We start from the raw sequence: 18,970 nt of genomic DNA on the forward strand, positions 1-18,970 counted from the left end.
TAATATAATAATAAATTAACATTTTTTTTAATGATGTGACATTATTTATTTTACACATAAGAAATCCATTAATACTAAAATACTTGACGTGGGTTCTAGTTAGCTCAATTAGTAAAGTCTCTGATGGTTGTATAAGAGATCTGTGATTCAATCCCCGCCTACACAAAAACCTGATTGGTGTCTTGGTCTTCCTCATCTCAAACCCAATCTTACTCACATAAACACCAGTAGAGACCCACAAAAAGTGGTTCCAATGGAAACAACAACTGAGCCTCAACCTCCTGTTGGGCTCAATAAGAGAAAGGCTAAAGGTAGAGACGAGTGATAAACCTCACAAGACCTTGCAGTTGAAAGTGCCAAGCTTAATCCTGAAAATACCATTTCTTATGCGCATGTATTTTTTGGGGTTTTGGCTTTTTCCAAACTCCATGGATTTCAGACTTTGATTTGATATTACCCGTTAATTACTAGGTCAAGTATTTTGGTATTAATGGGTTTTTTACATGTAGAGTAATTATTTATAAATTTTCATTAAAAAAAAAATTGTCAAGTCACTATTACGTTAGCCATGTAAACGCTACTAGCAACAATTAAGTGAATGACTAATACCACTCATTTTTAACACTTGAGGGACCAATATAGCTTATTTGAAACTTAAGAGATCAATTATGCTTATGTAGTAAATTTTAAAGACCAATAGTGTAGTTTTACCTTTTATTTTTTTATTTTTTATTTTTAAAATAAAGGTTATTCTTAGAATGTGATTCTTTTTGGGATTTTTTTTTTTTTTTTTTTTTTTTTTTTTTTTTTTTGTTTATAGCCTTGTTTTCCATTTTCATTTTCAAATTATCATTAGAAAAGTAACATTGGGCTTTGGTGGATTAGTCCCTCCTCGTTAATAAGAGAGGAAATCGAATGAATGGAAGTCATAAATTAGAAATAGAGCTGCACAAAAAATAGAGTGAATGGTCATTCATTGCACTGCTGTCCATGGTGAAGGTGCAAAAACTGCACCGCATCGCATACACATGCGCGCACACACACACACATATATATATAAAATAAAAGTTTTATTTTATATTTTAATATATATTTTATATATATGATATGAAACACTGCTTCTCATTAAGTAATTTTTTATTTATTTTTAAATTAGATGCAAAACAACATCAGTTGGTTAGGTTAAATACAAAATAAATAAAAAATCACATTTCATTTCTCAGTTTTTACCCTCACACTCTCTTTTTTCTACAGATACCCTCTCTCTCACTTGATTTCTCACCCTCTCATTAAACCCTAATTGGGCATTTTAGTTGGTAAGTTGTTATTAGTTCTAATTTGAACTTGACACTAAAATTGCTTTTTGCCCATCAGTAACAACTTCTCACTTAATTTTTTTTTTTTTTTGGGTGAAAATGTTGTGAATAATTGCATATTTATTGGGAATTTGTGATAGCATATATTGGACACATTTTATTTTGAAGATTTATCAGTCAACATGTTAGTAATATGGCAAGCCAATTATGTGGCGTTTGGTACGGAGTAATGTTTTAGGATTCCCATGTTTGGTTGCAAATCACGTTAGGGAATCAAATGCTAGGGGAATCTGAATTCCCCCCTTAAACCCCTTTTAGTAGGAATGTGGATTCCCTTTAAAATAGGTGGGAATCCAGATTCCCAAGCTTAAAGGAAATTGTATTTTTTATAAATTTACAATTTTAACCATTTTTCCTTATCATTTAAGCAATTAAGATAAAATATAAAATAAATCATCAATATCTTTTCCCTTGTCTTTATCTTTTCCCGCCAAAATAACATAAACATGATAGACAACTCTGTTGATATATTCTTTAATAAAGTTTTATTTAGGTTTCATGTGTGGAAAAAAAAAGTTTGAAGAGGACTTTCCATTATTACCAAGTATTTACTTTTGTTGTGTGTGTGTGTGTGTGTGTGTTGCTCAACAAATTATTAATGGATTTATTTTCATGGAAATTTGTTAATCTATCTATTTGTATCTTAGATCTTGGTTTTGTTTAGTTGCTAAAAATATAGATCTGGATTGGTGGCTTCATTTGGTTTTTTTTATTTTTTTTTAATAGATTAATGGTTTTGTTTCTAGATTCATATGTTACACAGGGTGAGTAACCAACCAATCCTAAACATAGTGTATGTTTTTTTTTTTTTTTTTTTTTTGTTTTTTTTTTTTTTCTAGCTTTGATTCATTGGTTTGATATTATTGTGAGAATATATAATGGAGGAAACTCATTTTACTCTTTTTGCACTGGTCATTTAAGGGCAATAGCTAATCTAAGATTAAAAACAATAGATTTTTTTTAACTAATAAGATTTTATTAGTAAGTATCCCAAGTAGTTTTCTTCCATTATATTAGTTACATAGCTATATGTCACACTGGAAGCTAGTCTAGTAGCAATTGTTTTAATAATTTGTAATTTTCTTAAATGTCAAGTTTTTATTTCTTGTGTATGATTGCAGTGATGGTTCAACCACCAAGGAATCATAGAAAGAAAATTTTAGTTGTATTGCTACATCAATTAGATTTACTACGTCAGATGTGGATTACGGTAGTTCACATGTGTGCAATAGTGAGTCTTTCTAGGAATAGGAGAGTAGAAAGATGTGCAATACTTAAGAGTAGATCATTTTATCCAATCAAGACCCAATGTTGGATCATTTCAGCTTGTGTACTACTCCACAACTATATAAGAAGAGAGATGACACTTGACCCTCAAGAGAATTCTCCCTTGGTTGACAACTTAGTGCTCAAGAGTTGGATGGTGAGCATATAAGGTATGTGGAGACATCTGATGCATGGAGTGATTGGAGAGATAAGTTGGCTGAAGAAATGTATGAACAATGGAGGGCCTCTAGGCATTGAATTGCATTGAATTGGAGATGATGTTTACTTGGTATCTTTTCATTCTATTATATAGTTAGGTGCTACTCAATTTGACATTATATCTTTTCTAATCTATACTACTATTGAAATGATTCCCCTTCTAGCAAGGCACGCTACAACCTTAGCGTGCCTTGCTAGAAGGGGAATCATTTCAATAGTAATATAGATTAGACAAGAAATGATTCTCAATTACAATTGAAAATAAAATAAATAATTACTTTATTTTTTATTTTTTATTTTATAGATATTTCAATCTTATGTAGTCATCTCCATGATAATTTTTTTATTATTATCAAGCCAAGACACTATTTGGTTTTTGGTGTAGCGCGGGAATCAAACTCTTGATCTTTTATTCAAGGACAATAAATTTTACTAGTTGAGTTAACTAGTTAGATATAACAATCCACCTTCCATAACTTATGTTCTCTAGCAAACGTGTCAAAAACCAAGTCCTAGAATCATTGAGCTTTAGCCCAACTACATATGCTAATTACATGTTACCATAGGCATCTTTCCTAATAATGTCAACCAACTCTTTCCTTGATATGTCACCCATTAATGCCAATTATAGGCTCCATCCCCTTATAAATCCTCTCTTGTAAGGTTCAAGGTATACATACAACAAGAAAAATGCTCTACACCTCTTAAACTTTAAGGTAATAACCATTACACCCTTTGAACTTTTATTTTGGCCAATTTGTTCCCTGAACTTCACACATGTGCCAAATTAATACACCAGTATTGATTTACTAATGGAATACACATGTGAGATGCATGTGTAATTTAAAATATCACAATTCTTTGAAACCCGTTTGGAAAGAAGAGAGAAATTTAGAGAGAGAGAGAGACATTCGAACTAGAATCACGATTGGCCATCACATCCCTCCCTCTGTGATGACTTACGTCTCTCTCTCCCTAAGTTTCTCTCTCTTCTTTCCAAACATTTTTTTTGAGGATTGTGGTATTTTAAATTTGTGTGTTTTTCATTAGTAAATTGATAGTATCCTAACTAGGGTATTAATTTGTCACATGTGTGAAGTTTAGAGAATAAATTTGCTGAAATAAAATTTCAAGCGTTGTAATGACCATTACCCTAAAGTTTAAGCGGGTGAATGAGCATTTTTCCCTACATACAACCTTAAAAATACATTATCCTTCATATGTCACCAATCAGCAACCCAAAAGATAAAATAAAATTAAAACAATAAATTTTATTGAAGGAGAAATTATGATTTGGTTGGCAATAAGAACATAAGAATTAATTTGCAAAAAATCATAAGCATTTAATTTGCATGGAGTCTACGGTTAAATCTTGATTCTAATCAAAGAATTATAAATAATAAAACACTTTTCTAGATAGGAAAATCAATAAAAAAAAATTTAGCATTAAAATCCTCAAATATTTTTAAAGCGTACCAATAGAAAGTTGGGTTTCACCCTTTCCTTAGCAAGGCTTCTAGGAGGTCATTACACCAAAGAAAATTAAAAAAAAGGAAAGAAACTATATATAATAAAAAAAAAATCATAATATCATTCTAAGGCTGCCACCCTTTGAATTTGACCTAAAAAGCTTTTAAATAAGCTAAGAAATCCTATTACAAGTAGAATTATTGTTTAGAAAAAATTCCAAATTTTCAAGCTTCACTAAACCAACTTTTTTGACACATTAAACACCATAATTTGGACCATAAACTACAAAGTTGTCACCCAACAGTCTTTTTTGCCCAACTTGAATAACTTTAATCCAATATCTTAGCCAAAAGCTATGCCTAAAACAATAAGGCTTGCGTAGCTTGAAATCCTAATCCAAATTTAACTTGAATTTAGTATAAATTTCTTTTGATTCTTTACTCTAGTTGGACTCCAATTTAATTGGGTTGATTATCTTTAACTTCATTATGGCCCCTTATAAAAATATAGTACATTGACCATTTTCTTACACAAATTCACTTGTGTCATTCTTGGTAAATCTTGCTAGAATTAATTTCATTATTCTATATATGACATATTCATGCATTGAAATTCATTTTAAGCACAAAATTAATTACTAAATATTATTCCAAAACCAAATGTAAATGCATAAATTAACAAAAAATAAATATAATAATACTCTTTAATAAAAATATAAATATGCAAAATTAAGCTATTATCAAGAGACATTTTGAGAGAGAGAGAGAGAGAGAGAGAGAGTTTGGGCCTACATGTTGTTCAGCCTGATGCAAGAGTTAGTTTATTGAGTTTAGCTTTAGCTAAAACAATTTGGTTTTGTTAAGCCTAGTGTGAATACTTTAATCTCTTCACTTTGCCTTTCCTCATGGCATCGTAAGTTCAAGTGAGATCACCCCTTATGGACTCCAAATACTAGCTGGTTATTCATGTAGTATTTTCTCTCTTGGTTTAGAAGTACTATTTGCCATAGTTATGTTAACTCTTTATGTTCTTTGTTTGGAACGACTAGTTCTTGCTTCCTTTCTAGCATTTCTCGTAGAGTTAGAAGTTCATTTGAAGTATTTTCACTCTTTGGAAGTAATGAATCTCTCAAAATATTGATATTAGAAATACTGAATAAGTATTTTGTATTTCTCAAATAATAAAATATACATGAGTGCCTTTATATAGGAGGTAGAATGTGCAGTACAAATATATGTGCAATACAAGTGTGGTATACAAGTAAATAAGGTGGGCCTAAGGCGCATAGATTACACGTTAACAGCCCCCCTCAAACTCAAGGTGGGTGTGAGACTAACTTGAGGTTGTCAACTAAAGCATGAAGACATCCCTTAGGATGTGACTTGGTGAAGTTATTTGCAAGTTGATCTTTAGAGGAGATTGAAAATAGCTTGAGAGCACCATGGATAAGATGATAATGGATAAAATAACAGTCAATCTCGATGTGTTTTTGTGAGCAATATAAATGACACTCTGGTTATCACAATAAAGAGGAGTACTAGAGCATGTAGACATACCTAAATCCCTAAGAAGGTTTTTAGATAATGCATCAAGTTCCTCTTTCATTGCAATCTGCCATAAAGGGTTAGTGGAGGCCTCACGGTAGGTGTGAGGCTTGTGCGGTGTTGCAGGGCAGTGTAACAATGATAGTCAAGTAATGTGCAAGAATGGATCTTACCTGAGATGAGTGACGAGGTGGAATGTCTTGTGTAAGATCTTCAGGTGGAGCAGGAACGAGGGACCCAGGCTCAAAGTTGGGTAGCATTTCTTCGACTTGTTCATCTTCCACCCGTTCATCTTTGACATGTTAAAAAATATCTAGTGGTTGGATAGAGAAATCTATAGGAGGATCAGAAGCAACTATAGAAAGAATATGTGACTCATCTAGAAGGAGTTCTTTGATAGAGGAGGTAGATAGGGAGGAACAGAAGTGAGAGAGCTCAACAAATGAGAGATATTCCCAAAAGACAACATTTCGGGAAGCACGAAAATGATGAGAGATAGGATCATAACATCAGTGAGAGAGCTCAACAAATGAGCGATATTCCCAAAAGACAACATTTCGGGAAGCACGAAAATGATGAGAGATAGGATCATAACATCGATACCCCTTTGAGTTTTGTCATACCCAAGGAAACAATAGAGTCTGGATCGAGGCTCAAGTTTGTTGTGCTCATAAGGTTAAAGAAGAACGAAATAGGTAGAATTGAAGGAGCGCAGGTGATGATAGTCAGGGGGCGATTCAAAAAGGCACTCATATGGAGTCTGATTATGAATGATAGTGATTGGAATGCAATTAATAGCATGAACAGCATATGAGTGGCTTCACCCTAAAATGGGGTAAGAACTTTGACAGAGAGAAGGAGAGCACGAACAGTGTCAAAAATATGACGAAATTTTTATTTGGCTCTACCATTTTGCTTAGAGATACCTGGATAAGTTAGGTCATGTATAGTGCCATAGGAATGTAAAATAGCTTGAAAATCATATTGAGTGTATTCAAAAGCATTATCAGATCAAAAAATCATAATATGTAGGGAAAATTGTGTTTCAACCATTTTTGCAAAGTTACAGTAGATTTTTAGTAATTTAGAATGAGATTTCATAAGAAAAATCCAACTATAATGAGAGTAATCATCAATAAAGACAACATAATATCGAGATCTACCAATACTAGTAATAGGGGAAGGTCTCCAAACAATATAATGAATTAAATAAAAAATACTAGTAGATATCAATTCACTATTATTGAAAGGTAAAGCTGGTTGTTTTCCTAATTGGCATGAAGTACAATCAAAATTTTCTTTGGACACAGAACTTAATAGACCCCTAGAAGCTAACTATTGTACCCGAGAAAAGGGTACATGACCAAGATGAGAATGCCAAAGAGCGAGAGAAGGTAAAGAAAAAACTGCAGTAGCTACAGCAGTATCAGAAACAGGAGTAACAAGTGAAAGATAAAGGTTGTACACGGGAAACATACACCTAACTCTAGAAACAATCTCAAGCTCTTGTCCCGTCCTCAGATTGTGCATAGTATACCTAGAATAATAAAAATAAGGCAATAACCTAGTTTAGCTAATTGGCCCACAAAGAATAAATTATAGGATAGTTTATGTACATGGAAGACCTCGGGAACTGAAAGGTTAAAAGGTCAAAACAAATCCTAGACTATTGCTGTGCATGGTGGATCCATCAACTATACAAATACTAAGAGGATGTGGTGCAAGTTCAAGTTTAAAAAATAAGGACAGGTGAGGTATCATGTGATTGCAACAAGAAGAATAAAAAAAGCCAAGAGTGAGACTTAGTGGGTAAAACTAAGAGAGCAGTGGAAAGAGATGCATTACTAGCCTAAGCTATGATGTTCTGTAGTTCAATTGATGAGAGGTTGATAGTGGATCCAGAAGACTAGGACTCAGCTAAGACGAAAGAGATTGGCAAGGTAGACTCAGTATTAGCAATAGACATCGCAATACGGGTCAGAAATTTCTGACCCGACTCGATTCAAAAAATATTTGACCTGAACCTAATTTTTTTTGACCCAAAATAAAAACGGGTTGACCCGTGACCCGACCCGACCCGAATAACTCGTGACCCGACCCATTAAAAAATTTGCTAAAAAAGATTTAAATTACATCTTGATACTAGGTGCATAAAGCACCAAGTATCAAAACTAGTAATGAATAATATATTATTGATATAACGTTATAACAATTAACCAATAAGAAGAGGCAAGAGCTAAGCTTCAGCCTTCAATGCTTGACAGGACTCAAAGGGAGACAAGACAACACAACACGTTAAACAAGGCTATCACAACCATTAAAAAAAAAAAAAAATCTCATTCAATGCAGCTGTAGTCCATATCCATTGTCCAAAGCCAAAGCACAAAATGCACAAATACATAGCACAATACAAACCCGAAAGCTTCCTCACGCCTCAATTCAATGTGGAAGCTACATTGTGTACTAAAAGTTGGCTATATGAATTTGAAGGAAATTTAATTTTTTTATAGTCATAATTATACAATTTTAATTCTTTATTGATTTGTTTTCATGATACATTAAGTCATATTAAAATATTGTATTGTAGATGAAGATGTTGACGAAATTGGCCAACTTGAGCTACAATTTGCAAGTATGAATATTTGCAATGCTGAATCTACTACTAATGTTGAGTAGATTAAGATTGAGGTGTAATTCTTATAAAATATTTACTTATTCTTTTTTTATTTAATATGTTATGTTTATTTTTAATTTTTTAATTTTTTTAGTTTATCTTTCTAAGTAATCTAACTTTACTATTATTTTAAATACAACAAGAACATGTGCACTTAAGAAGACTATTACTTGCTACTTTTCTGGCTTACTTGTTTTGTTTGTTTTAAAATCTATCTCTTTTTGAAGATGTAAAATTGTAATTATATGCATTTTGACAGTGAACTATTAACATTGAAGACTTTTTCCATCATGAATTTATGACTATAAATAATTTTTGTCATGCTCAAAACTATTAGAATTGGAAGGATATTAACAAGTGGCATTAAGTGCAATTCATTTGCTTAATTGATTTTATTCATTCTCTCTAAATAGGTTGTCATTGATTTGTTTTTGTAATTGAAAAAAAAAAAAATTGTTTGAAAAATACGGGTCAACCTGACCCGATCGGCAACCTGATTGACCCGTTTAAAAATGACCCGTTTTGACCCGCAAACCCGATTGACCCGCCCCGAACCAGCCCCGCCCCGCCCGTTTTACCACATCTAATTAACAACAACAATAGTAGATTTGTTGTGATGGTAACATGTCTCAATATTATGGCCATGACGCTTACAATAGTTGCAGAACTTTTTGTTAGATGTTTGTGATGATTGCCGGAGCTAGATGCATCAAACCCTAACTGCATAGGTTGCTCCATGGGAGGAGAAGAAGGAGCAATAGCCAAAATATTAAGCTTATTATGGTCTTGAAGGGTTGCAAGATGAGCTTCTTTTCCAACTAACTCATTTACAATAGTATCAAAAGAGGGAGGAGGACTGTGATTAATAAGCTGACCTTGAATGGGCTCATAGGCATCGTGAAGTGACATCAAGAATTCATAGAGACGAAATTCATCTTGAATGATAGCATATTGTGGAGCGGATAGCATGCCCAAGTTGGATCAGAAAGGTCAATTTGATCCCAATTGAAGAGAAGCTGATCATAGTAGTCATTGATAGGTTGCCTTGGTTCTTGCCTGAGCAGATGCAATTCAACCACTAACTGATATTTCATGGATCCGTGAGAGGTGGAGTAACGTTTGGCCAACATATCTTATGTAGATTTTGCATCATCAAAGTTGCCCAATAGATTGAAGATGGAAGAAATAAAGAAGAAATAAGGTGCTACAGAGCCAAGTGAGAATCTTGTGGTTTTGACCATCCCATTCAACCATGCGAGTGATGAAGTCAATATCTTCTTCACCTGCCCCCTTCACAGGAATAGTGATTGTACCAACACAATATTGCCAGAGCATGCAACCTTTAAGAAAACTACGCATAGCTTGAGACCAAAATAAATAATTCTTATTCCCCTCCAAAATAGCATTGATGGGGTGAGGAATAAATTTAAAAAAAAAAATTCATTTAGAGGCAAAATATGCAAAAATAGACTGCAAAAATGAAATCAACGTGAGAAACTAGGTAAGGAGCACTTGGACTACAAAAACATCAACCACTGAAAAAATCAACTGTCAACCCTACAAAAAGTCAACAGTCAACAGAGTCAGCGGAGATGACTTCAGCAAGATGACGTAAGCATTTGACTGGATGATGACGTGGCGGCTAACATAAGTAGGTGATTGGATGCTGATGTGGTGGCTGACATAAGCAGTGACTAGATGCTAGTAAGCTAGTGCTAATGTGGCACTGATGATGTCACGAGTGACGTTAGCTTGGATTAGAAGATGGTGCGTGAGGTGACTTAACGCAGATTTCTTAGGTGGTGTGTGAAGGCTCCCATGGTTGCGAGGCTTCCACAATTGAGTAGATCGATGCAAGATGATCATAGTAGTACTTGCAAAAATAATAATCGGGCAAGATTCACGGTAGCGACAATAATTGGCAGTGGTCTAGTAATGTGAGACTCCTTAACGACGGCGACTGTAGGTCCAGAACCAGAGACGACGACTGAGAGATGTCGAAGATTCAAGGCAAATGGCTTGCGACAGCAACTGTGATGACAGAAGCGATTATGAGTTTGGAGTAATACCAAAGAGAGACAAGACAGCTAAGAAAAGGTTAGAGCAATGACTCTGGTACCGTGTTATAAATACTGAATAAGTGTTTTGTGTTTCTTAAGTAATAAAATATACATGAGTGCCTTTATATAGAAGGTAGAATGTATAGTACAAGTAAGTGTGCTATACAAGTAAATAAGGAGGGCTTAAGGCCCATAGTCTATTACACGTTAACGATTGACATTTGTATGATTCCTTAATGTCTGCATGCAATCCATCCATTAATTCCATCACAAATTGAAACCTAAGTCACAGTACTCCCATATATACAACCATCATCGATTCTCTTGCAAATCATAACCCTAAAACTTCCCAAATACTAAAATCATCCCAATCTTAGGTGACACCTGAAACCCTAAGCCTCTCGAAATCATCCTAAACCCTAGATCCAATCATCAAGACTCACTTTCATGGAACCTAATCCTTAATTATGCTGCTTACAGCCTCATCACCTTCATTATCATTTGTTTCCATTTTCACTACTACGTTAGTGATTACTTTTGGTTTAGGATCTGGTCTAGGTTAGAAATTAATCATGTAATGGTCCAAGGAGTGGTAAAGGGGCTATCTATCTGGCTACTTTTAATAGGATCAACACTATGCTTTAGATAAAGATGAACAATCCAACGCGCTTCCTTTTTTTATCCTACTCTCCATTTTCATAACATCACCATCAGTCTTACATGAAGCAATTCCTTTCTTAAAGTCTTCCCCAAGAAACTTAAACTAATTCCATTCTTCTATCATATACCCTATATGTTTTGTTGACTTACCAAACTCAGTAACTGAGAGATAATCAATATTTATCTCTTTAAACAAACTCATCTTCCCCTTAACATAATGCTTTTCAAGTAGAATCTTAAAATACCCCCATTAAAAAAAAAAAAAAAAAAAAACAGTTCTTATGATCGGCATCTGGGCAAAAGTAAATATAATGTTATTTGCATATAACACTAATACATAACCATCAACAAAGTAATGGCATGTGTACTCAACAGACATAATCAATAAAAGTTTATATATTAAAGAATAATGTTGGGCTTTCTATTATTATATATTTACTTGCCTACAAAACAACATATATAAACAACAAAAGACACCCACATACATAAACATCTAGCAAGAAGGCAATGGCATATATTATTATATTTGTATTTACCTCCAAAATGACAAACATAAACTAAAATGGGCAACCACATACAATGTCGCGGAAGCCTAAAGAAAGTACACATGATACTCTGATGGGTAGAAATTAAACTGTTAGTTTCTAGGTAGTAAACCTTGAATCCATGAGGGGTTCCTTGAATCTACAAGGAAAAAGTGTCTGGAATCCACTAGAAAATAGAAAGACAAAAGTCTAAATTTTATTGATTAAATAATTGTTAAAAAACGTGTATAGGTTTAGGGGCCTATTTAAGGGCCCCGTAAAACTTAATAGGTAAGAAAATATATTATAAAATAACTCCTAATTAATACCTACTTATAACAGGAACCAAATTTGACCTAAAAAAAATTAAAAACGCCTAAAAATAAGGAAATAAATGTTCTAAACCTAAAATAACGAAAATTACATAAAAATATCAAATAAAAAAATTACAAAAATTAATTTGAATATTTTGTCCTACATTAGACCCCTCCACTTGAAACAAACTCGTTCTCGAGTTGATGGTTGAAATCTGAAATCTTCCACGCCAAGAGAACAAATACATTGAATACTCCATCTTCCTTGTCTTCTTGTCAAACTTGAAAGTCATAAATTGAGCAACTTGAACTTCTTGTCCCTTGATCTTCATGCAATTGACAGTATTCACCAAATAATAGTCAATAATCAAATCAAATCAAATCTTTCCACCCCAATAAAATCAATAAAATTTGTTTTGGTGTCTCCCACCAAAATAATAGGAGCTTGAACATTGCAATCATCTAACTTGACTTCATCGAGATCCTTGAAACTTTCCTCTTCAATTTCATCATCAGTTGTCTCTGCCATCTCAACTTCAAGATATTTCTCTATAATAGGGTTTTCATCAATCTCTTCCACAATCTTGATTTCAAGTTCATTAATATCCTTAGAAATATCTAAATTTTCTTCTTTGACTTCTACATATTCTTCAAGAAAAATATTTTTTTCAACATGCAATTCCTCCCTTATTGGTGGAATATATGGCTCTTCAAAATAATTCAAGTATGAACTTCTTGGCCAATAATAATCTTGTATTGTATACAACAAGATTTCTTCACAATCCAAAGGTTAAAAGTTGATAGTTGGCATCTTTTTCATCCTTGGCCATGAACGAATTTTGTTTTTACCTTGTTGGATTCTATTAGATTGTACTCGTTCCCACCAACATAAGGCATACTTACTAAGTTTATACAAAGCAAGTCCAACTTTTTTGTCATAACAAATATTCTCATATTCAAATAAATCCTATAGATCAAGTAACCAATCAAGAAAATATTCTTTAAAAAAAAATAACTATTAAAACTTGCAATTATCTTATAAGGCTTATATGAAATTTGCTTACCAATAGGTTGCGCATGAGTTACGTCTCCACTATAGTTATCCCTCTTATTTCTGTGCTTCAATGGCACCATCCTAGCATAGATATTTGTGAGTGCTTGTTGTGGTGGTGGTAGTTATCGTCTCGCTAGTTAGCAATCAGACCAGGATATGTCAAGGCTTTGATACTAACTAATATTGTGGAAGCCTGAAAAAAGCACACATGTTGCTCTCTTTGATGGGCAAAAACTAAAATGTTAGTTTCTGGGTAGTAAATCTCGAATCTACAAGGAAAAAGGGTCTAGAATCCACTAGAAAATAAAAAGACAAAAGTATAAATTTTATAGATTGAATAATTGTTAAAAAACGTGTATAGGCTTAGGGGCCTATTTAAGGGCTTCGTAAAACTTGACAGACAAGAAAATATTTTCTAAAATAATCCCTGATTAATACCTAACTATAATATGAAACAAATTTGACCTAAAGAACATTAAAAACACCTAAAAACAAGGAGATAAATGTCCTAAACCTAAAATAACGAAAATTACATAAAAATACCAAATATAAAAAATTACAAAAATTAATTTGATATTCTGTCCTACATCAACATATGTAAACATTCAACAACAAGTCACTGCCATGCAGTCAATAAACATAGTAAGTAAACCATTGTCATTACCAGTGAAAAAAAATCAGGCATGCTCTTCATTTGAGCTTGGAGAAATATAACCAACAATTCCCATGAATATTAAAAAAAAAAAAAAAACCATTATAATACAAATCAAAATCAATGTCCCTATCAATTGAATATCAAAACACTTATATAATTTCCCCCCCAAAAGAAGGAGAGAAAAACCCCTAATTTTAAATCATAGCTTAGATTGCGTAGAAACCACTTTTCTTAATTCCTTTGCCTTGAAGAGTCTCAAATTTGAGCTTTTTATTAGAAGTGTTAGCATGATTGCATTTTCAGGGAACACAACTTGACAAGATTTCTTTTATTCAATTGAAAAAGAAAGACAAAATTACAAATGTTAAAATACTCTATGCATTTAATGAAAGTAAGTGATTAATATAACATTGCTAGGCACAAATTTATCAGTTTAAACTTAAGTTAAAATGGTGATTTAACATATCATATAAAGCCCTTATAAAGGGTCTCCTTAAAATTAAATTCTCAACTCTCACAACCACACTAAGGGTCTTGTAATCTAATAACATTAATATTTTGTGTTTTCAATTGAAATATTTAGGGTTAAATCCACTTATCCACGTCCTCACATAAGGAGAAAAAAAAAAAAAAAATCTCAAGTATTTCTATTTCTAACCGTTTAAGGTATGTTTGGATACCGCTTTTTTACTGGAACTAAAAAATTATTATTGACAGTATTATAGATAAAGGTAAAAGTTAGTTCAAATAGTACAGTGGGTTCATGAATAGTGTCAAAAAGTGGACTCATAAATAGTAGTAAAAATAAGCTGAATAGTATAACAATTTTAATTTTTAAATTAACCCAAATGCACACTTAAACCCAAGATTCCAGCCCAAATTAACTTCTCACAAAGTGATGTCCAAGATTTTAACTTTCAATCTGTTCAAATCCCAAGATTTTAACCAATTATTTCTCAAAAAAAAAAAAAAAAAGATTTTAACCAATTAATGCAATAAAGTAAACTAAGTAATTTAAGGTTCTCCCATGCCTTTTTTATTATTATTTTTATTTTTTATTTTCTAGCCAGGTTTTATTATGATCTTTGTGATAATGAGTTAAAAGAGAAACAAAATAGCTAAATTTCCCAAGAAGTTAATAGGTGCTTGTTGAAAGTGTTGTCATTTTTTATACTTTCAACTTATATTTTCGAAAAAATACTTTTATTTTTATGTTAACCTAGAAAAAAAAATCCTTAAACCTTGATTTGAGATCAAGGACAAAATTAGTGGGAAATTAGTGTGGCTTTAGATCTTTCTTAACCACAATTGAGAGTGTCTTTATAAAAGAAATAGTTAGAATTGTGATTAAATAATTAAATTTATTATTTTCTAATAGTTTAGACTTTTAACATAATTAGTGATTTCTCACGATATAAGAGTAGGTAGTCATAAGTTTGAATTTTTTCTTCGTTCTTTTTCTGATTTAAAATGTTAAATTAAATGATTAATTCAATGTTTTCTAATAATTTAAATTTTGGAACAATTAGTAATTTATCATTGTACAAGAGCAAGAGGTCATAGATTTAATCCATTGTCTCCACCTTACCTCCTACATGTTGGGCCCACTTAATAAAGGTCGCATAACCGACCCACACTTGAAGTGATAGTGTTTAAATTCATTGTTTCTTAATATAGTTTGAATTTTTTGGACAATCGGTAATTTATTATTCAAAATCTTGTATTGGAACCCATTTGTTAAGAGTGAGTTTGAAATTACAGTGAGATGGAGTATAAGAATTATAATTAAATTCACTATTTCCTATTAACTGAAACATTGAGTAAAATATGTAATTTATTAAAAAAAATAAAGACCAAGACTACAAAGTTGCCTACCTATGGTGACTAGCTACTTTGACACGTGAGCCAGAAGGGAAAGAGTGAAGATATTCAACTCTTCTTCTGACTTTGGTTTCTAGATTGACTATATATAATATATGAAATTAATAAAAAGACCAACTGACTCAGCAGGGTAGATAAATGGCGTAAAAAAATGCATCTCTTCTCATAAGTCACCATGTATATAAGCACTCACATGTCCATCTCACAATTTGAAAGCTCCAAAGAGTCCTGAAGAGAGAGTTTCTGTGAGGAAAAGGGGTGAATTACTAAGCCATGGGGAGGCCTCCTTGCTGTGACAAAGTTGGCATCAAGAAGGGTCCATGGACTCCAGAGGAGGATATCATCCTAGTCTCTTACATCCAAGAACATGGTCCAGGAAATTGGAGATCAGTGCCTACCAACACTGGTAAGTGCACATATATATATAGATCCAGCTATTCTTCATTTTTTTTTTTTTTGGTTCAAGATGGTCTTGACTTCTATCAATACAATTCCATAAGGGGTTTCCTAAATTATGAAATTTCCTATGTCTTGTTTGTTAATCTGTGTGTAAATTTTGGAAATTTCATTTGTACTAAAGGATAGATCACCTTTTGTTTACAAAAGGGTTATTAAGGTGCAGCAAAAGTTGCAGACTTAGATGGACTAACTACCTCAGACCAGGAATCAAACGAGGGAACTTCACTCCTCATGAAGAAGGGATGATAATCCATTTGCAAGCTTTATTGGGTAACAAGTAATCTTCAAACATTACCATTTTCAAGCTTCTGTCATTTTTTTCCCCATGTAATCATATAAATAAACCAAGTAATAAATTAAAATAAAATAGAAAAAAGAATGGAAAATAGTCCAGCCACAGATGAATTTGTCATGTCTTTTTCAATTTTGTTGGGAAATAAATATGGTTTTTTACCTTTCTTTTTTTTGCTGGAATTTGTAAGTTATATGTCTGAGTTTACAAATTTCATTGGACCAGATGGGCAGCCATAGCTTCTTACCTCCCACAACGAACAGATAATGATATAAAGAATTACTGGAACACCCATCTGAAGAAGAAGCTAAAGAAATTTCAATCAGCTTTGGACCCCCACATGGCATCAGACTCAGCAAGTACCACTCAGTTTGTATCAAAAGGCTTTAATAATGAGCGAAGAAGCAGCTTAGATATGAGCAGCCCTGCCCCGTCCTTGAGGGTAAACCAATCCTCCTCTACATATGCCTCAAGCACCGAAAACATATCGCGACTGCTAGAAGGTTGGATGAGATCTTCCCCAAAGAATAACAACGACACTACTCACATCAATGAACCCCATGAAGATAACACGGTTAATGACAAAAGCAGCAATTTTGGCAATTCAGCATCAGTTACTACTAGTACTACTCTTCAGTGCTACCAACCCAAAGCTGAGCAAGAAGGTGGTGGTGGTGGCGGCGGCGGCGGCGGCGGTGGCGGTGGTGGTGATATAGTCTCTCATGAAGATTTTGATTCAATATTATCTTTCGAGAACATGAACAATGCCGCTTCAGCGTGGGACAAGTCAACCTGTGATTCTATGCCTGCAGAGGCTAACAAAACCTCTCAAACTGATGCAAATGATGACAAGGTAATTCATGTCATGACAGAGAGGAATAGGCAAAGATCTGAGAACTCTCCGCCCTTATCAATTCTTGAGAAGTGGCTTTTCGATGAAAGTGCTGCTGGTCAAGTAGAGGAGATGATGGAATTGTCTCCAATGTTCTAACAACATCATGATCTCTTTTTTAATTTAGAATCAAATTATATGATTTGAAAACCAAGTGTTTCATCCTTTTTCTAGGGCTTATTTACCTTTGTTGGGGTTCTGAGAAGCTGGAACCTCTTTGCAAAATGCATGTAACTTTTTCTGAATGAATTATCTCAAGTAACATTAGTCTTGCTCCTTAATTAGTTTGTATTACTCTGTAGTAATCAGCTACTAATTTATCATTGAATCTAGTTAAGAAGTTCTTTAATTCAGAATTAATGGAGAAAATGAAATGAATGCACCGCACGTTTATTGATGCGAATTTTTTTTTTTTTTTTGGGAGAAAGTTTATTGATGCGACTTAAACATAATAACTTTTCTAATATTTCTTTTTCATGTATTTGGGGGTAGGTAAGTGCATATAATTTTCGAGTCCTACTAGGAACTTAAATTAGAAAAAAAAAATCTAGGATTATCGCCAATTTTACTCAGAAGCCACTGGACCTCTTTACACTTTTGAAAACAAAATTGTGAGTTCTACTTTTGACATAATGGTATTCAATACGTACGTATCTATTTTGTTTGGTTTAAAGTTTTAAAGAACGCTCAAAAAAACGTAAATATAACTATACAAAGATATATTACAAAGCTAAATTTTGATATTGAAAGATCATTTGTATGTATTAGCTAATTTTTTATCCTATTCTAATTTTTTTCAATATTTATGTTATCTTAGAATAATTTCATAAGATAGTATCAAACTTAACAAATGTAGGATATAAATGTCTATATATTTCTTCAATTTTCGATTGCAGTTAATATAATAAATACATATATTTATTTTTTAAACTTTTATAATTTAAAATATCTTAAATTTCTTTTTATTTAAGTAATACATACATACATACATACATACATACATACATATATATATATATATATATATATATATGAAATTAAGAGCCAAGTTATAAAAAAAATATCTTAAGAAATCAAAGGAACAAATAGAGAATACAAATAAAAACAAGAAAATATTGATTTTAAATATAAATAAATAAAAAATTAGAAAAGAATGATTTCAATATATATATATATATTTTTTTTTTTTTGAGAACAACGATTTCGATATATAGTTGTGCTGTCTGTCATACTAATACGAATTGGTACAATAAAAAACTAAAGCAAACAAAAGAATATCAAATTTTAGTATAATAGAGTATTTTTTTTAAGCATAATATAGTAGGATTTTTAATATTTGAAAATAAAAGCTTGTTCTTTAGGAACTTCAATTTCGTACAATGAGTAGGAGTTAAATTTTTTTAATAAAAAATGTGTGTCAGTGTGTATGTGTATGAGCATGTATGTGCTTTTGTATACATGTGCACATGCATATATTATACGATATAATGCATGTATTCTATTAACTATAATATTTCCAAATGAATATTTTGTAAAATAAGGACTCAAAGTTTTCCTTATATGGATAATGTTAATAATTTGAAGCAAGGATAAGAGAGAGGCGAATGGTTAGGGGAAAGGAATAATTATA

The 18,970-nt window shown here is 32.4% G+C and overlaps 1 protein-coding gene across 1 annotated transcript; it reads left to right on the forward strand.

The window, feature by feature from the left end:
- The first annotated feature begins 15,828 nt into the window (after positions 1–15,828).
- LOC115951267 (transcription factor MYB60) lies at positions 15,829–17,696 on the forward strand. Its single transcript, XM_031068452.1, has 3 exons — positions 15,829–16,103; positions 16,304–16,433; positions 16,674–17,696. The coding sequence occupies exons 1-3, from the start codon at positions 15,971–15,973 to the stop codon at positions 17,437–17,439; spliced, it is 1,029 nt and encodes a 342-aa protein (XP_030924312.1). The 5' UTR covers positions 15,829–15,970; the 3' UTR covers positions 17,440–17,696.
- The last annotated feature ends 1,274 nt before the right edge of the window (positions 17,697–18,970 follow it).

Source organism: Quercus lobata, chromosome 7 (genome assembly GCF_001633185.2).
Source record: "Quercus lobata isolate SW786 chromosome 7, ValleyOak3.0 Primary Assembly, whole genome shotgun sequence".
Lineage (NCBI taxonomy): Eukaryota > Viridiplantae > Streptophyta > Magnoliopsida > Fagales > Fagaceae > Quercus > Quercus lobata.